The sequence below is a fragment of the Cupressus sempervirens genome, chromosome 7 (assembly GCF_028749045.1).
Source record: "Cupressus sempervirens isolate cs-2001-9-10 chromosome 7, ASM2874904v1, whole genome shotgun sequence".
Classification (NCBI taxonomy): domain Eukaryota; kingdom Viridiplantae; phylum Streptophyta; class Pinopsida; order Cupressales; family Cupressaceae; genus Cupressus; species Cupressus sempervirens.
Genome location: NC_143124.1, coordinates 891,619,613 through 891,642,621, shown reverse-complemented (window position 1 = coordinate 891,642,621; position 23,009 = coordinate 891,619,613). Strand labels below are relative to the sequence as shown.

General features: G+C 35.2%; 1 protein-coding gene across 1 annotated transcript; it reads left to right on the top strand.

The window, feature by feature from the left end:
- LOC149550363 (clathrin heavy chain 1) lies at positions 1 to 21,818 on the top strand. The gene is made up of 30 exons (XM_089793394.1): positions 1 to 245; positions 1,740 to 1,944; positions 8,772 to 8,860; positions 8,976 to 9,054; positions 9,249 to 9,376; positions 9,464 to 9,562; positions 9,711 to 9,819; positions 12,772 to 12,851; positions 12,962 to 13,189; positions 13,282 to 13,347; positions 13,885 to 14,001; positions 14,123 to 14,320; positions 15,027 to 15,143; positions 15,338 to 15,397; positions 15,487 to 15,573; positions 16,045 to 16,128; positions 16,285 to 16,419; positions 16,598 to 16,660; positions 16,735 to 16,839; positions 16,940 to 17,052; positions 17,149 to 17,401; positions 17,680 to 17,816; positions 17,907 to 18,185; positions 18,287 to 19,289; positions 19,508 to 19,993; positions 20,152 to 20,322; positions 20,419 to 20,604; positions 20,723 to 20,845; positions 20,955 to 21,065; positions 21,173 to 21,818. Exons 1-30 carry the CDS (start codon positions 201 to 203, stop codon positions 21,323 to 21,325), a joined length of 5,109 nt encoding a protein of 1,702 aa, XP_089649520.1. The 5' UTR covers positions 1 to 200; the 3' UTR covers positions 21,326 to 21,818.
- Positions 21,819 to 23,009: the final 1,191 nt, after the last annotated feature.

Sequence of the window (23,009 nt, the reverse complement as noted above, 5' to 3'; positions counted from 1 at the left end):
ACTTGCGTTTGCCCTTGATTCTTATTTTCGAGCCCGGGTGCGCAGGATTTGGTGGAGCACTGAGGGTTTTCTTTGAGGGGCTACTGAACAGATCGATGGTTTTCCTTACTTAATTCTGCAATTGGCCTCGACGGATTAGAATTAGGGTTTTGCAATTGGATAACTTTCTACGAAGGGATCTTTAAATTGTCTCGGCAGTCATGGCTGCAGCTAGCGCACCGATCACCATGAAGGAGGCTCTGACGGTGAGTCGTAGATGCAATTTTTGCAGCTTATTTGGTGAATATCTGTGTTATTTTTTCGCTATTTTTCTTTTTTCAATAGGGCTTATGACTGTTCCAAGTCGAAATGTGTTTCTTTGTGGATTTTCGCGGATCTGTATAAATTCAGCGATATTGCAGCGGATCACGTGTTCTAATTGGATTTGCCTCTAAGAGAAGTTAGGCTTTAATCTATCACTAGGTCTGCTTGTTGCAAATTGTTTTAGTTAATTTTTTGTCAATAACTCCTTTTACCGAAATGATCTATGTCAGTGATTGTCAATGAAGTAAACTTAGACGAGGTATAAGCTAGAATAGTAGTGCCCGGCGGATCGTACTGCAATTGATTCTTTGAGGAAACTAATTTTTTTAAACAGTTGAACGTCACCTGATTTCGATACTGGCAGTCCTTGATGTTGATTAGTTGCTAAAGTGCCCTTCATTTAGAATGACAAAATAAGCTAGTTGCGGATCCGGATCTAGTGCTCAGATCTGGTGGTAAATTCAATGCGATTATGTTTGATATGATTTTGAGCTTGTGAAGCTCTGGGCTTAAATGCACACATCAGGGTTCTTATTTTAGTCCACGCCACCATCTCAACAATCAGGGTAGCTCCCTTAGCTTACGCTACAGTTGGCTTGCCATCCCTAGTGCACGCTTGTTACACAACGGCAGCATTTTGCTGTATTTGATATCGAGTTGGTGAAGCTCTGGGTTCCCGCATCTGGTTTCAGTATTTGTCATGATTGCTACCCGAACAGCTATGTAAGCTTCCCCAGCTTACATGCCAGTGGGCTTGCCACCTCTACTGCATACTTACACAATGGCTGTATATTGCTAGACACTACTTTACACGGCAGGGGAATTCTTTTAATGTAGGAGAAACAGGGTCGCTTCAGCATCCGAGTTTCCCTTATACTAACAATTGGGAAATGGTAATGCTCATGTGCAGTGCTCATTGTATATAATTATACAGGTCGTATCAAAGCCTGATGTATCTGTACAACTCTCATGCGTCGGATATGGCAGACAATGTTATAGATATAAGTTTGATCTATTCTATACGTTTTATTCAATAAAGTTATTGTGCTGATCTAAAAAAAGTTACCGTGCAGATGTCTGATGCATTATAATGCAATTGAAGATGTTTTCTCCATGTGGAAAATTGAATTTTGATAATGTTTGATTTAAAAACAAGGGAAATTATATTTAAAAAGACAATGGATCCATATTACCTTTCTTGCAGATTTTTATCATGTATTCTAATACTCGCAGCTTCACTGTTAAGCTAAAGTGTCACTCAAGTTTTCAATTTTAAACTAAATCAATAACAATAACAAAACTATTTATTAGGTGATGACAATTTTCAGACCTTCTCCATGATATTGATGTGTGAGTTGATGTTGGTTTAAGGAAACACAAGTATTGAAAATAGTAATTTTACTAAAATTTGGTATCATGTGTTTGGATTCTTGCAGTTGCCAAGCCTTGGGATAAATCCACAGTTTATTACATTCACTCATGTTACTATGGAATCAGATAAGTACATTTGTGTACGGGAAACAGCTCCTTCAAACAGTGTTGTGATCATTGACACCAATAATCCTGTGCCTGTGATGAGGAGACCTATAACAGCAGATTCAGCTCTAATGAATCCCAACAGTAGAATTCTTGCATTGAAAGGTTTTGTTGGATTCTTCTTTTCTTTGAGCATTTTGATTTTACAGTTTTGGCATTCCATCTAAACTAGCATTGTGTGGATCTATAGATTTAGTATTATTTTAATTTCTATATACCAATTTAATTTTTGAAATGACAAATTTAAGTCTACTAGATATAAAATCATTTAGTTTCTGGTTGGTTACAAGGCGCTCTTTAGAGCCATCTGAATTTCTTTGAAGGTTGAGAAAATTTTGATTTAGTTTGTTTTCATTATTGTTTCTTTGATAACTGTAATGGTAGGATCAATAAATTAAGTAGAGCTTTTTTTTAATATGAAAACCTAGGTAATATGGTTGACCAGATTGAGAGAAATCCAACTTATTGTAGAACTAAGTACCATTGATTGCAAAAATGGTATGTATTTATTTTTATCTGGCATGGTCAAATTGGAAGATGTGGTCAACTATTTAGTAGGAACTTCTTTATGGGAAGCAATATTATTAAAAAGTTGCAAACTGGGTTGAACACACTTTTACATTGGTGCTTGTAGATGTCTATGGATTTCAGTCTGTGCCATAAATGTGATTGTATATGATGAGGGTGGCATTATTATTAGTTTGTTTTCTGGATTTGATTGTGTAAACAATTTTTATCATCAACATTTCAGATCAGACTGATCCACCATTAGGATGCAAATTGAAGAGATGAAAAGGAGAAAGGAGAAAGGAGAAAGGAAAAAGGAAAAAGGTGGCATTAAGCAAAAAGCACAAAAGATGATGACAAAATTTTCGTTGACATGAAAATGTTTATGGTGGTTTTTTTTTTAATTGAAATCCATAAATTATCTTGTTGTATATATTGTTAATATCCTTGAAAGTCAAGCCCTTGGAACAGCGCTAATTCCTGTAACTTTGTTTGTCACTGCTTCATTCAGTATTTGTTGCAAAAAAATTTGATTGGCAGTGTCCATCTTATTTGGACCTCCACTGCATGCATTATTTAAACTCAAATCATAAACATTAGATTTTCACATTCGATTGTAACCAATATGAGATTGGAATTTTGAATGGCATGTGTTGGATTAAACTACATGATCCATTAAATATCAAGATGTGTAATTGGAATTTTTCTGTGATGAGGAACAAAAACAAAATACAGAACCAACCTTCAATCGGAAAAATGTACTTTGCAAGGATTATCAGAGAGAATATCTCAAAGGTTAAAGTTACAAACTTAACGACAGAAGCATAGGACAATGAAGTTAGTTATATCCCTAGTTCCCAGATTTGGACTCGGTGAGGACTGGGTAAGGCTAACCTGACTAGGGATTTGGTGCTCAACAAAAACTTGGCAAGACCTGGCAAAATATGAAAAACCCAAGAAATTTAGAGATTTTTAAGGATTTAAAGTGTTGTTTCATGCACCCTTTTTAAATAATACTTGAAATCACAATAACATCATCAAATAGATGCTAATTTGATCCCATACACAAGTTTACATGAGTCACATAAGAGTAAATCATAAATACAAATTGTAGCTTCAGGAAATAGCACACTTGTTATATAAGTATTCTCAAATATATAGAAAACTGATAGAATATGAAATGCATTGCATCAAATGTTTCAAACAAATATCAAAACAAAAACTATAAGTCTATAGCTTGGCAGCTCAGAGGAGCTAGAATCCTTTTTATGAAGGCATCTTATATAGGTCCATATAACAACCATAATACTTTTTAAACTATGAATTTGCAAAGATTTAAAAAAAGGGATATGGATTAGTTTCATTGTCATGATATATCACAGCCCTTGCTTGCTTTTATAGTTTGATGGAGTTTTGGGGAACACAAAAGCAAGTTTGAGGGTAGTACCACTTTTGAAGGTTTGAGGGTAAGAGAGGTAGAGAGATAGCTCTAGATCTTGGAGGAGTGAGGAGAGAGCAAGATAGAGAGTGGTAGAGGATGGGGATAGAGGAAGAGTGATAGTGAGAGATACAGGTCTATTGTTCAAGGCAAATAAAGAGAGTCATAGTGAGAGGGAGAGAATGCCGATAGGAGCCTGCTAATTACTGAAATTTGACTAAGTTCGAAAAGTTTTAATGTCTTCTGAAACCTACAATTTGCATTGAACACCTAGATATCTGAAACCACTCTCAAATATCCTAACATTATAGATGAAATATAATGTAAAATATAAGTCACATATTAAACTTAAATGCTATATTTCATGTATATATTCTACTGAGCCGAAGAGAATTAGATTGACTTGAAGGCAAAGACGGGGAGTTAAATGTTACATTTAATGTATGTTTTGGAATCATAAACCCAAAAACCATTAAAATTTGGAGACTTAAATAGGAAGATTTTTTTTTTTCTCCTGCCGAGTTTGAGCATTCAAACTTGTTCAGACTTGGTGAGTTTGGTGAGTTACTGACTTAAGAATTAGGAGACCTTACAAACTAACTTGATGTTACTCTTACAAATTTGTACATGCTAGAAAGCCACAAATTTAAAGAGAAGAACATAAACATGACATTGTGTAAATTATAGTTACAAAGAAATTAATACAGAGCATAGAATCAAACCAAAATGGAATCATGTATTGATGAATTGGAAAGAGAACAAACAAAAAATACAACAAAGAATAAACTAAAGAATGGAAATCGGATTCATATAAAATTTACTACCATTTGTCCAAAAAATATACAAGTGTAAGTGCTAAGATGTAAGAATAAAAAGTCAAAAAGAATAATTTTATTTGACTAGGAGAATAAATTATCAACAAGTCATTATGCAGTATGGTAAAATATAAAAAGGAGAATATAATAATTTGTTTTACAAAGAATCATTGTAGTAAAAGGGTGACAAATAGAAGTTAAAATATTTGTTCAACAGAGAGAATGTTATAAATATAAATACATAGAAGGATAGAAGCATAATTTGCAAACTTTGCGAGTACTTTCTGAGTCACTGAATACTCTCCGAGTGGTTGAGTATTCTAACGTATTTGCAGTGAGTCTTTTAAGTTCAGCTCATGAATTTTTATAGATGCAAGGAAAACATGGGTAAAAATGCTAATACGGATAAAAAACTGATTAAAATGTGTTTTTCACATGTTTTTGCTGTAAAACCATTCATTTGCTCTTTCAAGATGTCAGTTTTTAATTTAATACATTTTGTAATTAGATATTGCTAATATCTTTTTTATAATAGATTTTAATTTGTTTCCTAAGTCGTCAAGTTTTTGCCTAGGTAAAAATATTGGGCTTTCTGTGTGCTCGCCAAATCTAGGTCTGCAATCTGTGGGTAGAAGTATTACAATGTTGAGGGATATAAGATTGGGACTTGGTATGATACAACTAGTATATCAATTATGTATGAACATTAATTTTTTTAAAGCCTTTAAACCAGAAGCAGTCTACTCTAAAACTCAGATTATAGCTATCAGCACCGGTTGATGTCAGAAATGGTTTTTGTGTTGATGTAATCAAGTGTTGGGAGCTACAATCATGAATATATGGAGGTTTAATCTGAAGAGGATTGGTGCCTCCTATTTTGTATCAACAATTTATTACAATCATAGGCTCTAGGAGATGGGTAGACTTGGAGACTTTGCAGGTTGGCACCAGTTCTGCTATGGCTAATTTTTGAAAATAGGAGATGGGGGTACTTGGAGACACCAAATTTATTAATATAATTTAATAATTTCGAAAAAATAAGTAGAAATCCTTAAATAGAACTTTGAAAGCAAGAACAATGGGAAAGTTTAAGATTGAATTTGATTATTAACTAAGAATTTATAGGGTACACTCCAAAGCAACCTATAGATTCTGTATCTATGACTACCACGGGAATGCCTTCACATGTTGTATACATTTTTGTTAGCACAGTTGCATGCAACTGCACTGGCATACACGTGTGCAAAATGTGGAAGCATTCACACGGTGTCTTAAAATTTAAAAATAAAAACTTGAACCTCAGATTAATAGTCCTATTGAATATCATATCGAAAAGCGTGCAGGAGGTTCAAACAACAAAAAAAATTGAAAACAGTAGATGCAACCTGGCTGCAATCTTATGTGCACATTTCACTCTTCCAGGGTAACTTCAGTGCTTCCAATGGTGAATGGAGAAGGAAAATAATGTTCATTATTTTTTATATGTTTTCTATGTGCCTTTTTGGCAGGCGATGCCCAGGAGATGCTTGGAAACTTGGTGGGAGATAGGGAAATGCCGAGGCAAAATCTCCCACCAAAAGTGAAGACTCTGGCTGCACAAAAAGACTCGGAGACATGTCTGAGGGGGTGGAAATGCATCTTGCCAATTCCAGTGATTACAAATAAATTTCAAAACATCATTAAGAAACTAACAAACTAACAGTGTTAGTGCTATTACAGCAGTGATTTTGATTGCTGGCATACCAAGCTTCAACATTTATGAGAGGTGTGATTCAAATAAGTGCAAGACTGCAAAATCTCCCAATTACCTTTAAACAGTGTAACTTAACCTCACACTTCTATCAAGTGATAGAGCTTTATGGGCATTAAGTATCAGTCGCATTGATAATGCTGTACAATTTGTGATTCCATTCATATTTTCTTGTCACTGACATGAACAACTTAGAGGTTGTTACAACATGAGGTGTTACACAGTGGCATCAAAGAGTCTTATATTGTTATTGTGTATATAAAAACCATAACACAGGTAGGATATTAGAAAAAACAAAAACTGTAAAAGTTAACTAAAAAAAAAGTAACATAAATATATAATATTTATTACACTCTTCAAAGTAAAAGCAAGCTGCCAAATGAAAGAATTACATAAATAGTGAAAAGTTGCTATTTATAAAGTTAAATCAAAATTTAAATATCAAAGTTATATTTCTCTTTAAATAAAATTAGAAGTAAGCAAGGTTATAAAATAAGGTAATTCTTAAATAAAAATAAGATAATTTTAAAAAATAGAATAGAACTCAAATACATCTGATGTGAAATAAAATAATCCTTGAGTAAATCAAATAAAACAGAATTAACTCTTTAATGAATGGTTGAATTCAAAGATTGATGTTTACTGGAATTCTTAGATAGACTTATTTAAGCTATCTATACTAGTTACACCTTTTGTCATAAGGTTTACTGAATTTTGGCCGGGAAGTTTAGAAAACCAATAAGTTTATTGCATTCTGTCCAAAAAATTGTATGGGAAAGGAGCTCAATTTAGGTTATGTTTATATATATATGTATATATGTACACACACACACACACACACACACACACACACATGTATGTATGTATGTATAAAAAATTTACACACACACACACACACACACACACACACACATGTATGTATGTATGTATAAAAAATTTAACATGATTCTCTATATATATGTATAAAAAATTTAACATGATTCTATTTTGTCTCTTAAGTAATTTGTTTCTTAATTATTATCTTTGTTTAATTTTTTTTTTCATCAGTGACAGTTGCTTTTGACTGGAGTTTTGAACCAGTGGGGTCACAACAGGGGACCCCATCCCGGAGAACAAATATGAGGCATTAACACCTCCTTTTATCACCACCGGAAACCACCCTTCTTGCCACATGGTGTCTCTAGCATGACCACCACTGTTATACCTACAACAACTACTTGCATGACCACCAAGGTCTGCCCATCCGGTATTAACATTTGTATTTGGGCCAGGCGAGGATTTGAACCCTGGGCGCACTGTTAACAGTGCAGCCAAGTCACCACTAATTAAAATTCAATAGTTTAAAAAATTAAATTAGATTATTGATTATAATATATTTACTTTTTAATATATAAAATTCAATGTATATTATTTATACATCAATAATATTTAAACACATTTTAATATATATTTATCTGCAATATTTAAAATTTGTCATAATGCATTTAAATCTTAATAGTGTTTTCTCCAAATTCTGTTTCTTTTGGAATTTCATCGGACTCTAATTGTTGTGGAACATAAACATGAATCTCATGAACTAAATTTTCAATTAAACATAGAAGATGGCCTAAGGCAAATTTTCAGTTTTACGCTGGGAAGCATTTGTTTATATGCTGAAGAGCATGTTTGGTAGGACTATTTGCTAGTTGAAATTTGAAGAAATAGTTTTTTTAATAAGTTTACGGTAACAAACTTAATTTAAAAAAATGAATTAACAGAAATATGATGCCAGTTTATACAAAACAGAGAAATGGATTTTGTGTACAACAGTTTGGCATAAGTAATGCATGCTCAAGAATCTTAAATTTAGAAAACCTAGCAAGATTATTCTATTGCAGAGTCACTACTCGCAGCTTAATATTTTAGCAGAGGATAAGGAAATTGTATTTTCAACTATGCATTATGATTAAAAAAAGTTAAATGAAATAGAGCACAAACCATTCATATGATGCATTGTGAACACGATTAGTCAAAGGAAATATGGTGTAAAATTATGTTATCTTTCCATTATTTTTGTTGTGGGGTGCACCCTTGGAATTAGAGTTGTTCTGTTTTGATTTGATGTTTTTCATTGATTGGCTCCAGTTCTCTTTCAAATAAAGTTTAAATGAATCTTGTTGTAGACTTTATCAGTGTTTTGGAATTTCTTTCCTTCTGTATACCAAAAATTCATTGATTACAATGTCCTGTCAGTAGCAAGCAGTTTTCTTGAAGTCAAACTGTAAGTACATTAATTTTACTGAACATTTAGATTCTACACTGTTTGAAAGAGGATAATTTTCTTGGAAATAATTAAATTAATTACTAAGTAGTAGTTGTTAATGCTAAATCACACTTAATGTAGAAATAGTGGATCTGACATTTCGTGTGATATGAATGTCAGCTCAAATACCAGGCACCACGCAGGATCATCTACAGATATTTAACATTGAGATGAAGGCAAAGGTGAAATCGTATCAGATGCCTGAACAGGTATTGACCTGTTGCCAACTGGATTATTTCTTCATTCATTTTGTTTTTACAAGTACGGTTTATTAACACACAAAGATAGTTCATGTCATCTCACATATCATAAACTTGTTATTAGGTTGTCTTTTGGAAGTGGATTACACCCAAGATGTTGGGACTTGTTACACAGACTTCAGTATATCATTGGTCGTTGGAAGGTAATGAAAAGCTCTGGAAGATCCAAAGGAACTTCTGCTTTTTGTGTGCTCTTATAATATTCTAAAGCAAAGAAAGGTGTAATATTGGATGTGCCTGAAATTCTATTTGTGTATTCATGCAAAGCTTGTTTTCTTTTGACAGCATGCTTTGTTATTTTCTCTTCTTTTTAACATGTTAAATTATTGGAGTACAGGGGAATCTGAACCTGTCCGAATGTTCGACAGAACGGCTAATTTAACAGGCAACCAGATAATAAATTATCGATGTGATCCTACTGAAAAGTGGCTTGTTCTGATTGGAATTGCTCCAGGAGCACCTGAGGTGTGTTACTATCTTGCGGCCGTGATATTATTATAATCCTTAACTTTTGGGGTTTACACTTGTTTTAACACTAAATTCTATGGACAGAGGCCACAACTTGTCAAGGGGAACATGCAGTTGTTTTCTGTAGAGCAGCAGCGAAGTCAAGCTCTAGAAGCACATGCAGCTGCATTTGCATCATTTAAGGTAAAACTCGTCTCTGCTCTTTGAGGCTATTGTCTATGGCCCTTCAAGCTTGAATCATAACAGATGCTTCTTTCTGTTGTGCTTCTATTTGCATGTGTATGCTAAACCCTGTAAAGTATTTCTGAACGCTGATTCTGTTTTTCTGTAGGTTGCAGGCAACGAAAATCCTTCCATCCTTATTTCCTTTGCTTCAAAAACAATCACTGGAGGGCAGCTCACTTCAAAACTACATGTGATTGAGCTGGGTGCACAGCCAGGTATGGCATTCTGTTGCTTGTTGATTTCAATTTGCAATATGAACTGCTTAAAAATTTGAAGAGTTGATTGTTTTCTGTAAATATGTTCTCTGTTGAAACTTGATATTATAGATGAACTACAGGAACTGTTATTGGTTGCATTTACAATGGAAATCATGAAATGGTTACTGGGATTATGTGAAAGGACATTAACACTCAGCTGAAACTCTTTCAAATGAATTTGATTGTGGAGTTCTTGTTCTAGTTTCACCTATAGCAATCTCATTCTTTGGTTTCACATTTACTTCAATTTTCTTTCCATTGTTGCAGGAAAAAATACATAATTGCATATTTTGTTTAGATCGGTGATAATAAGATTTTACTAATAATAATATTCTGACACAACACGAGGAGAAACCCTACCCTTACTTCAGAACTAAGCCTTACTGTCAATACAATTGAATAGCCCATATTCTTTACAATTTGGGAATACAGGAGGAAGTATACCAGAAACTGCTGATGTAAACATCAGCAAATATAAACATCGAAAAAGCTCTATTCCCTGCACATACCAAAACAAAAATGCGCCACAAACCTACTGGCCTGGGATAAAATTAAAATTGGGTTTCACCTTCCTGATCTTTCTCAATGTTTCAGACACTGCAGAACCTTCAGGGATGAAAAGTCCCCCCTCTTGTACCCAATTTTGCTTTCGTGGCTGCCCATCTCTCCTGGTCCTTCTGCTTCTTATCTTTGTCCATCTGCATCAGGTATTCTTTTAGCAGTTCCCAACCATCCCTAGCATCCTCTTTCTCTTCTCCTTGCTAGTTGTTGTGCGCTTCGGACAATACAGTGCTTAAAGCTTTGCTACATATGCTCCACCAGCCTCCAATCTTCAGTTTGAAATCTGGCCCCCGGCTCTGTTAAGGCCAAGGTAGAAATCATTCCGCTAGTTCCATCTGGCTTCACACAGGAGCAGGTTACCCACAATGCCTTGTCTTCTGTTCTCTGTTCTATTGCCCATTTAAACCCCAGTGAAACCATACCAATATTGGACCTATATCTGTGTTCTATAGAGTCATAAATGCTTCCCTCAGTAGCAGGTCTGGTATATGCTAGAGTTGTGGATTGTCCTTGTCCACCAAAAAAATTCCCTTAAACCTTTTTCGGGTAACCCCGGCTCAGGAATGTTTTCTGTTGCTTTGGAGTGTCTAAAGTGAAATTTACTTCCATTACAACTGTCTATCAGGTGCCGATCTCTACAACTGGATGTGAAGCCAATTTAGCACTTTCCTAACGGTAATTTCCTTGCCCAGTGTCACCTTTACACCTCAAATTCTAGACTATTCATTAATAATGAATATCAAAGTACTCACCAAGACCACTATAATTGCCATCTCATGTGTGGTTTTTTGCCACCATCCTCTTCATGATTCCCTTCTAGATTACTCTGATCTCCCACTTATAATCTTGAGAAAAGTTTCTTTTCATAAAGTTTTTTTCTAACAGATACTGGAAAGTGGGAAGAAAGAAAAGGTATTTCAAATTTAAATGTTAAAAGGGCCTCGTCAATTGTGAGGGAAGTGGACTGAACCATTCACAGTTGCTACTCGTTTTATGTTTACTGATTTAAGCTATCCAATTGTTCTTTTAAGTGACCAAATCAAGCCATTCCCCTTGAATAGATCGAGTTTTTAAAATTATGCCCTCTCTCTTTTGTCTTTGAGGCTCACTAACAATAGACATTGTATCTGCAATATCATTTCCCTTAAGTGACGGTTTGGGTATGGGTACAAAAACTGGGTTTGTGGGTCTGTGATTTTTTTTTTCATTATGGCTCATATGGGTTTGTGTGTATATAAATTATACACACACACATATATTTATGCATTATATATACAAAACAATAAGACAAATATACATAATTGTAAAACTAAATCATTTCATAGTTGAATCTATTGGCTTGATCATTGATGTATGTTCACTATTCTAAAGAAAATCATGGCATTAATGAGAGCAAATGAGAAAAAAAGTGTGTTTGGAACCAATTTTTTTTTTTTAAATTTTAAAAATTTGACTTTGGACCCATGAGGACCCACAGGATTGGGCATGGACCCTGCCCAGACCCAGTCTGGACCATTCTTAACATGGACCCGGTTCGCACCCGGACCTGGTTCAAGGGTCCAGGGTGCAAACCCGGTAATGTAGCATTCCCCCCCATGCATCACATGTGTAATTACATTGTAACTTTCAATGGTGTCAATCAAGGAACAGATCTTTTTAATATATTTATTGTGTTATCAGACATTTGATTCCCCTTTCATGTTCGCACTGATAATAACCAGTGAATCTCTGTCCAAATGAAGTTTTTTTTATGTTGAACTGCTTTGCCATATTGATTGCTAGGAGATGCTATTCATTGTTGCCCTTGACCAAATTCTTAGCCCCTACCACAAGTATGTTACCTGTCCAACCTCTAATCATGTAACCAGCTCCACAAGGTCCCAGGTTGCCTTCTAGGCCCCATCAATGCTAATTTTAATCCATTCTTTTTTGGAGGAACCCATTTATTGTTCATTACCTTTTTTGAAGGAGGATTAATCCTTGAAGGCCCGTTTAAAGGCTACTTTATTCCCTGTTTAAGGCTTAATATTGGTTTTCTACTGAATTTCAGTGTTCTGGCCCTTGGAGATGCCATTGGACCAGAAATCTACTATAGTTGCACTTCTAGTTACCTATTTCATATGTAAAGCCAACATTTCAATTTATTCTTTACTGTTTGCCTTTTGTTATACTGATGTCTGATGCTTTTCATTATTTTAGTGTGTATGTGTAAAGAGAGTGAAGGGTAGTGCTTCTGTTTGAGCTTTGTCTGTCATATGTATCGGGACTTGTATTTTGCTGTTATGTATGACACTGGTAAATATATGAGCTGAAAGTGAATATGAGTTGTAATTTTTTTAATGTAATCAGGTAAGCCAGGGTTCACAAAGAAACAGGCAGATCTGTTTTTCCCGCCAGATTTTGCTGATGATTTTCCAGTATCTATGCAGGTAAGATGTTCATTGATAAAGTTTTGTTCATGAAAATGATTTTCTAATGACCATGCTGTAGGGACTATTTGAGATATTGGTCTCCTAATGCAATTCTTTGATATCAACAGATATCACACAAGTATAGTCTGATATTTGTGATTACAAAGCTGGGACTTCTATTTGTTTATGATTTGGAAACAGCAACAGCAGTGTATAGGAACCGGATCAGTCCCGATCCAATCTTTTTAACATCTGAAGCAACCTCAGTTGGTGGGTTCTTTGCTGTCAATCGGAGGGGGCAAGTTTTGCTTGCAACTGTCAATGAAGCTACAATTGTGCCTTTTGTTAGCGGACAGGTGGTTTTGTGATATATTGTATTTTCACTGAAGCTTGCTTTCCATTTAATGCTCTCTATATATTAACTGATGTATGTGTTGCATTTCTCTAGCTCAACAACCTTGAGCTTGCTGTGAATCTTGCTAAAAGAGGAAATCTTCCTGGGGCCGAAAATCTGGTAAGTATCGACAATTGTGAAGTTGCATAATTTTAGTGCATGTCTAAAATGTACGAGAATCAACTCCCAAAATGCTTCTTTAATATTGCAATCAGCTTTGTAATAACGAATTATAGATATTCCTGAGACCTTATTTGTCCATTAACTTGGAATTAACTCTAGTAGATTTAATGTGTATGAAGTTGGACACTTTGACCAAGACCTCAAATACGGAATTGAGGGGGATTTTCAACGAACAATTTTGGAGCACTTGTATTTTTAGTGTTCTCTGTTGAATTTCTTGCATTTTTAATTAACTAAATAGAATTCAGGCATTAGCAGCATAATTGAACTTAATCTTCTTCTGACTAGTGTAAATTTAAATAATAAGTGAAAGAGTGTCTTATCCGACAAATTGAATGTTTTCATTTTTTGTTAGTATTAGGTGTAAAAAAATACATTTTTAAGATTGCAGCTAATAATATAAATTGATATCATTATGTTCTTGCAGCTTGAAGAAATAGATGTTGTAACTGGATATTTGTGTTTGCTATGTAGGTTGTCCAGCGGTTCCAAGAGTTATTTTCTCAGATGAAGTATAAAGAAGCAGCAGAACTTGCTGCAGAATCTCCTCAAGGCATTCTCCGTACGCCAGACACTGTAGCAAAGTTCCAGGTAGTTTTGGATTTTATCAAAGTTATCCTATCAGAAGTAGGTCTAATAAATAGCAAGGGTTGAGTATTAAAAAATATCATACTCAGAATTAGTATTAAAGAAACTGCTAATGTTTTTGTAGAGTGTTCCAGTACAACCAGGGCAGACACCACCACTTCTCCAGTATTTTGGTACTCTATTGACAAAAGGAAAGTTAAATGCATTTGAGTCTCTTGAACTGTCACGATTAGTTGTAAATCAGAACAAAAAGAACCTTTTGGAGAATTGGCTCGCTGAGGACAAGCTGGAGTGTAGTGAGGAATTGGGGGATCTTGTGAAGGTTAGTTTTGATGCTTTTGGATAAAATTAGGTACCATGGTTTTTACACTGATCATCACTGTACTTTGTAATTACTGAATTAGTATATGGTCTTTTATGCCCTAAGGTTTCCTATAATCTTGGTAATTAGTATAATATCTTTTGTTTTGATTAAATGTTTCTTATAAAGGAAACATTAGGAATCTCATTTTGGCTAAAGTTGACAACGTTATGTCTTTAATTTTTGTCCACCATCCTCTATGCCTGCTCTGTGCCTGTAAATTGCAGCTATTTCCTCATTTCACATTTTGAGATACTATGTTTTGGAAATTCTTATCCCTGTTGTATTCAAAATGGCCTGGGTACTTATTGATGGGGAACTTATATCCTGATTTAGTGAACTGGCTTAGAATTGTTTCTAATCTTATAGTTGTTTCTTTATGCTCTGCTTTAGCAACAGCCACCCTGGTTTTAATGCTGTAGCAGCTTCTGTAATATTTTTTTACTGGAAAGTAATGAAGTTTTAAAATGTTTTATGAGTAGTTTGTTCTACTCTACTGTTTTAACTTGGTCATGTTTTTGCCAAACATTTTTTTCGATTGTTTAAAACTTCTCTGTAACTCCTTTGTTCAATTAAAAAATTTAAATAATTCATTATGCACTTTCTGCATATTTGTATATATAATGCAAAATCATTTTTTTGAGTTACCTTTTGTTTCTTGGTGTAGACTGTGGACAATGACCTTGCATTAAAAATATACATTAAAGCAAGGGCTACCGTCAAAGTTGTAGCAGCTTTTGCTGAGCGAGGGGAGTTTGATAAAATACTTATTTACTGTAAACAGGTACGCCTTGGATTTGTTCACTGGTCATTTATGATGGAAGATAGGGCTTGTTTATGTTTAAACTAATGGGATTTTTTTTTTTCTTTGGAATCATTTGTTTCTTGTAGTTCAACATTCTCTTTGTTTTGTCTTTGTACTTATAGCTTTACAGATTATGAATGCGGTATAACATAGGACACTCGTGAATTTTGTAGGTTGGGTACACTCCGGATTACTTGTATCTCCTTCAGACAATTTTGCGCTCTGATCCCCAGGTATTATCAATTTATAGAAATTTATTTCTGATATTGAATCTCAAGATGTTTTAAAGGAAGAGGTCTTATTTGTTGATTAAATTTTCCAGGGCGCTGTTAATTTTGCACTGATGATGTCTCAAATGGAGGGGGGTTGTCCTGTTGACTACAATGTCATCACAGATCTGTTTCTTCAGGTATTTTTTTTTTCTAGATGTTGTAACTTCACGTATTTTCTTCCTGTCGGTAAATAACCTATGGATTTTGGTATTGAAGTCTGAAGTTGGGGTGACTATCTTATTGCAATTTATTTGTTATATGATTTTTTCTTGTAGGGCCTGTATTTGGTGATAAAACATATTTACATAGAAAATACTGTATACGAACTTTTCTTGTAAGGCCTGTATTTGGTGATAAAGCAATATTTATTTAGAAAATACTTGGGAACTAACTAGAAAGTATATTTCCCTCAAAATCAGATATAATAACGATTCTGTTATATATTGGTCTCAACATGTTTCTGAAGTTTGTTTCATTTGTCAATCTGATATATATAATGTTGTGTGGAAATTCAAAAATTTACACAGGATAGATTTCTTATTTTGAAGTATAATCATTTGTCAATATAACTTACTATGTTTTTGTTTGAAATTTAAATCTATATGCAGCGTAACATGATCCGTGAAGCAACATCCTTTTTGCTGGATGTTTTGAAGCCTAATTTGCCAGAACATGCGCATCTTCAAACCAAGGCAAGTTGTTAATATGATTATAAAGCAACTAGCTTTTAGACCTAGTTTAAAAATATGCTTATGTGCGAAGTCTGGAAAGAGTGAAGAACTATTTATACATTGTTCATTGTAGAAATTACTGTGGTTTTGTCTTCTCTAATTTTGTTTTCCTTGCAGGTTCTTGAGATTAATTTGGTCACTTTCCCCAATGTTGCTGATGCTATCTTGGCAAATGGAATCTTCAGTCACTATGACCGTCCTCGTATAGCACAGTTGTGTGAGAAAGCTGGTTTATATATGCGTGCACTTCAGGTGGGTGATTCATTGGGGGTACACTTGGGTTTCAGTATAGATCTAATATCGTGTCTGAAATATTGTCTATGTGAATCTTTGTGGAAATCTTTTTTAGGTTTACTCCACTTTTCCTTATGTCAAATCGTTTCTTAGGAAATATTTTGTGCATCGCTAATATTGCAAGTTTTGATTACAGCACTATACAGAGCTGCCGGATATCAAACGTGTCATTGTCAACACCCATGCTATTGAGCCACAGGTCTGTGAAACATCCTGTGCACTTCTAATTGAATAAAAACTACCAATTCCCTTACTGATTACAGTAATTTTCAGGCCCTTGTCGAGTTCTTTGGGACCCTTTCTAGAGAGTGGGCGTTGGAGTGCATGAAAGATCTCCTCCTTGTTAACTTGAGGGGAAATCTCCAAATCATTGTCCAGGTAAAAAGCTTGCGGATTTTATGTATTTCAAATTAATAATGGGTGTAGATGACAATGATAAATGCTGTCTTTGTTTTTGATAACTTCTTTCATGTCACAGGCTGCAAAAGAATATTCTGAACAATTGGGTGTAGATTCATGCATCAAGTTGTTTGAACAGTTCAAGTCTTATGAAGGGTTATATTTCTTCTTGGGTGCATATTTGAGCTCCAGGTGATTTGAATTGGGATTGTCACTTGTTTCATTTTGTTACATGAAATCCATGTGATTTGACATTAGATTTGTCTTCTTTTTGGATGTCATTGGCAGTGAGGATCCCGAAATTCACTTCAAATACATTGAAGCAGCAGCCAAAACTGGACAAATCAAGGAGGTGGAACGTGTAACCAGAGAGTCAAATTTCTATGATGCAGAAAAGACAAAGAACTTCCTTATGGAAGCAAGACTTCCAGATGCTCGTCCACTGATAAATGTTTGTGATCGGTTTGGATTTGTTCCTGATCTTACACACTACTTATATTCAAACAATATGTTGCGATACATTGAAGGCTATGTCCAAAAGGTAGGTTCCTATATCGAACACTTATTTTATCACGTCTCTAACAATTTCGATAAATTGTCATGTGTCCAAAATGTTTTATGCATGCCAGATGAAATTTATTGTTAGTACCATGTCTCTTAACACTGGAGAAAATATATATTGAAGGATATTCTTATTAATTGGAAAGGGTTAATATAACTTATATTGGTTAAAATATGATCCTTCATTATTTTATTGTGGGGAGTACAGACGTTTATTTAAAGGACAAAATTGTTTCCTCTTTTCTGTTTGTTGATCAGGTTAATCCAAGCAATGCTCCTTTAGTTGTTGGTCAACTGCTTGATGATGATTGTCCTGAGGATTTCATTAAAGGGCTTATTCTATCTGTTCGTTCCCTCCTCCCCGTTGAACCACTTGTTGAAGAATGTGAGAAAAGGTAAAATATAAAATTTCCAAAGATCGTTTTTTAAATTTCCATTAGCTTTCTATTAAGCTTACAGTTCTTGTCTTTTTGGTTTTGTTTCAGGAACCGGCTTCGATTGTTGACACAATTTTTAGAGCATCTTGTGAGTGAAGGAAGTCAGGATGTACATGTACATAATGCATTGGGGAAAATCATCATTGATACAAATAATAACCCAGAGCACTTCCTTACTACAAATCCCTACTATGATTCTCGGGTGGTGGGTAAATACTGTGAGAAAAGGGATCCGACTTTGGCTGTTGTTGCATACAGGCGGGGACAATGTGATGAAGAGCTTATAAATGTTACCAATAAAAATTCTCTATTTAAGCTTCAAGCAAGGTATATTTTGAAGGACTTTAAGCTTCTGATATATACATGTAGTGTATTTAAAACCAATTAACATGCTTCCTAACCAATGAGTATGTTACATTTTGGTTCAGGTATGTTGTTGAACGGATGGAACCTGAACTCTGGGAAAAAGTTCTTAACCCAGAAAATCCATTCCGGAGGCAACTTATTGATCAAGTTGTATCAACTGCTTTACCTGAAAGCAAAAATCCAGATCAGGTGTCTGCGACAGTGAAAGCATTTATGACTGCTGATCTGCCACACGAGTTGATTGAACTTCTAGAGAAGATTGTTCTACAAAATTCTGCTTTCAGTGGAAATCCTAATCTGCAAAATCTTCTCATTCTGACAGCCATTAAGGCTGATAAGTCTCGTGTAATGGATTACATTAATAGGCTGGACAACTTTGATGGTCCCGCAGTCGGGGAAATTGCTGTTGGAGCAGAGTTGTACGAGGAGGCCTTTGCCATCTTTAAGAAGTTTAATCTAAATGTACAAGCTGTCAATGTTCTCTTAGACAACATTCGAAGCATTGAGCGGGCTGTGGAGTTTGCGTCACGTGTTGAAGAGGATGCAGTCTGGAGTCAAGTTGCAAAGGCACAACTCAGGGAGGGAATGGTCAGTGATGCTATTGAATCATTCATTCGCGCTGACGATGCTACAGAGTTCCTTGATGTGATAAGGGCAGCAGAGCTAGCTAGTGTGTATCATGACCTGGTTAAATATTTGCTGATGGTAAGGAAAAAGATTAAAGAACCAAAAGTTGACAGTGAGCTTCTCTATGCATATGCTAAGATTGACAGACTCGGTGAAATTGAAGAATTCATCTTGACACCAAATGTCGCTAATCTTCAAAGTGTGGGAGATCGTCTATTTGATGAAGCTCTGTATGAGGCAGCTAAGATAATTTTCACTTTCATTTCCAACTGGGCAAAACTTGCCAGCACTCTTGTCAAACTTGGTCAATTCCAAGGAGCAGTTGATGCTGCTCGAAAGGCAAACAGTTCAAAGACATGGAAGGAAGTATGTTTTGCCTGTGTTGATGCCGAGGAGTTTAGATTGGCCCAAATCTGTGGTTTGAATATCATTATACAGGTAATTGGTTTGTCAACAGAAGCGCTTTTCTATATGTGGTTTATTCATTGTAAATAACCATTGTGAGATAAAGAGAACATTTTGGATATTGATGGTTTCATTCTAAATCATCTTTTTCTTTTCATCATAATTTGGGAAAGTTAATCAGCAGTGTTTATTTGTAATTGTGAAGGTGAAAGATTGATGTTGTTTGTGTTTCAACATTTATTTTACTTCAGGTGGATGACTTGGAAGAGGTTAGTGATTACTATCAAAATAGGGGTCGCTTTGATGAACTCATATCTCTGATGGAAAGTGGCCTGGGGTTGGAGCGTGCACATATGGGCATCTTTACGGAGCTGGGCATCCTTTATGCCAGATATCGCCCAGACAAGCTTATGGAACATATCAAATTATTTTCAACACGGCTCAATATACCCAGGCTTATCCGTGTTTGTGATGAACAGCAGCACTGGAAGGAACTTACATATTTATATATTCAAGATGATGAATATGACAATGCCGCTACTACTATCATGAACCATTCTCCAGAAGCATGGGATCATATGCAATTCAAAGATGTTGTAGTTAAAGTGGCCAATGTTGAATTGTACTACAAGGCTGTCCACTTTTATTTGCAAGAGCACCCGGATCTTATTAATGACCTCTTAAATGTACTTGCCCTTAGGGTAGACCACACACGAGTGGTTGACATCATGCGTAAGGTATGCCTCTCCACTCTTACTAACTGGCGCTGTTTCTCAGGATTACTAAGATACCTTTCACTTAGATATTAAGTTTTGCTAGATGTCTCCCTTAGCAGCTATTTGGTTTGAAGTAGTTTCATGTGAATTTCTTTTGTTCTGTTGTATTTGTTATGCAGGCTGGACATCTCCGTCTTGTGAAGCCGTACATGGTTGCGGTACAGAGCAACAATGTAGCTGCTGTTAATGAGGCTTTGAATGAGATTTATGTAGAAGAGGAAGATTATGATAGGCTTCGAGAATCTATAGATATGCATGACAATTTTGATCAGATAGGACTTGCTCAGAGGGTGAGAGGAACATCTCTTTTAGTTCGTTAATTTAAGTTCAAAATGGGATGCAACTTAGCATTCAAATATTATTCTAATGAGCTTCACTTCAATTAGGTTGAGAAACATGAACTTCTTGAATTCCGTCGTATTGCTGCTTTCATTTACAAGAAAGCAGGAAGATGGAGGCAGTCTGTTGCACTGTCTAAAAAGGATAATCTTTACAAGGATGCAATGGAAACTAGTTCTCAATCGGGTGATCGTGAGCTTGCAGAGGAATTGCTGGTGTATTTTGTGGAACAGGTATGTAATTGCTAAAACATATTTGCTGGTGCTTTTTCATAGGTTAAGGTAGATTTTGAATTTTCTTGTTGAAGTGGGTCATTGAAATGAGGCTAACTTTTTGCTTTTGGAACTGCAGGGCAAGAAAGAATGTTTTGCTTCATGCTTGTTCATTTGCTACGACTTGATCAGACCAGATGTTGCTTTGGAACTTGCCTGGATGAATAATATGATTGACTTTGTGTTTCCATACCTACTTCAGGTTATTGATATATTTCCATTCTACGAATATTTTAAGTTTCTTTTTTAACAAGTATTCTAAGTCAACTGGAGAGTTAAATAGCTAATTCCAAGTTTTTTTTTCTCCAAAGTTCATTCGAGAGTACACAACAAAAGTTGATGAGCTTGTTAAGGACAAGTTAGAGGCTGTTCAAGAAGAGAGATCCAAAGAGAAAGAAGAGAAAGATCTTGTTGCACAACAGGTATGCATTTTTCTTTAATCAAGCATCGAGGAAAACTTGTTCTACTGCATTGAGTGATGATTATTTAAAAAATGCTAATAATAACTATATTCCTGTTTTGTTTGCAGAATATGTATGCTCAGCTTCTTCCCCTTGCTTTGCCGGCACCTCCAGTGCCTGGTATGGGAATGGGCATGGGAGGTGGTTTTCAACCAGGTATGGGTGGAATGGGAATGCCTCCCATGCCAGCTTATGGCATGCCACCTATGGGTGGCTATTGATGGGAGTGAAGAAATTAACGCGGGATACACAATTCTTCAAGCTTACATGCTTTTTTGAGGCTTGTATTTGATATTAGCAAGAGCACTGCCGGCTGCTTGTTCCTTCCAGATGCGATAGTTTGGTGATATTGTAGGAACTCATGTCCAGTATGATTTTGTAGATTGGGCTGATTAGGAGAGGGCAAGTTTTTTGCTTTGGCCTATTCTGAATAGCATTTTTGTTTTTATTTTATTGTCGGTATTAATTCTTTAATTGACATTATTCTTTGGTGCAGATGTAAACTTGGGTGTGCAACCATTTTTCACTTTTCTATATCTTTTTGTTTGTTTAACTATGAAGGCAGCTGTTATTGTGAGTTGGTGTTTGTATCAGTTTTTGTAAGGTGTATTGAACATTTTTGTATAGCACTCAGCTGGTTTAGTAGTTATGGTTGGTTAGTCTTTTGAACTGGACTTTTATGTTTGTTTTTAATATGATACATATTTTGTCCTCCATGATTGGGTACATCAATTGTATTGGAAAGACGAATTGTTGGATGAAAGGCCTTTAGCAGCATGTCTTCTCATGCCCTTTTAATTGCACTCCAGAAGGTTTGGAAAACCCAGGACAGATAATGTTATTACAAATCCCTGAGGTGATTTATAATAGCATGTCTACTCGAATCCTTCGATATCCTAGCTTATGATATAATCTTCCTTTGTTAATAATATGATGTAATCTTCTTATGTTAATAATATTAGTTTTGGACAACTAAGTAGTTTTTGCTTTCAACAGTTTAAAGGGCAAATGATTCTGCAGTCAAGCGAGAAGAGTTAAAACTGGCGTCACCGATTAAGTGTTGCTCTATGTTGGGGTTGTAAATTATCTAAACGCTACTGACCAGTGAACAGCAGCGAGAAGCTTTACATTGTTAGCAGCTATTTAAATGTAGAGATTTTACTAGTTCGTTTTATCCTTCAACTGTCTGAGAAAATTAGCTTTTAAAAAAAATGATATAAGCTTTTGCTATGGTAACGTTGTGAGTATTTAGTAAGATGCGTCATTGTGAGATAAATTGAAAGGCTATAGACACAACATTTTGTCTGCCAGGCCTGGGCTAGTAACAGTTTAGTTGAACGCTAATTTTGTAACATTGAATCATTAACTGGATATTTCTTTTTGGCAAAATATTAATAATAATACTGTGGAATATGCCGCAAGAGAAAAGATTGGATTATCAAATTGCATCTATTGCCACTCAACCCGACTATTTGGTAAACAAAGTATGAGTGGCTATGAAGCATCCAATCTGCATCTCTGCATTTGTTTGGTGTTGTAGAGTTTGATATGAGGCGAAACTTACTGGTGAACAAATCTATATTGATAATTTACAACGTTGATGTTCAATTAAATTTTTGTTCCGTAAGGATTTGACTAAAGCATATTCAACCCGAGGAAACTGCAGAGGTTCATCGTCGTTTTTTGAGTGTTGAAGACAGTCTAAATATATGAGACATTAGTTCTGTTTGTAGCATGTGAATTGGCTCTTGCTCGTTCTTTTCTGTAAGAACTAGTGTTAGTTAAGAACGTAGATGCCCTTCAGGAGTTGGTATTTCTAATAAAGATTTGTTAACCTCTACAATGAATTTGTAAATGTAGTAGTTTTTTCAGGAGTAAAAACTGGAAGATTGCAAGTCTTTCTGC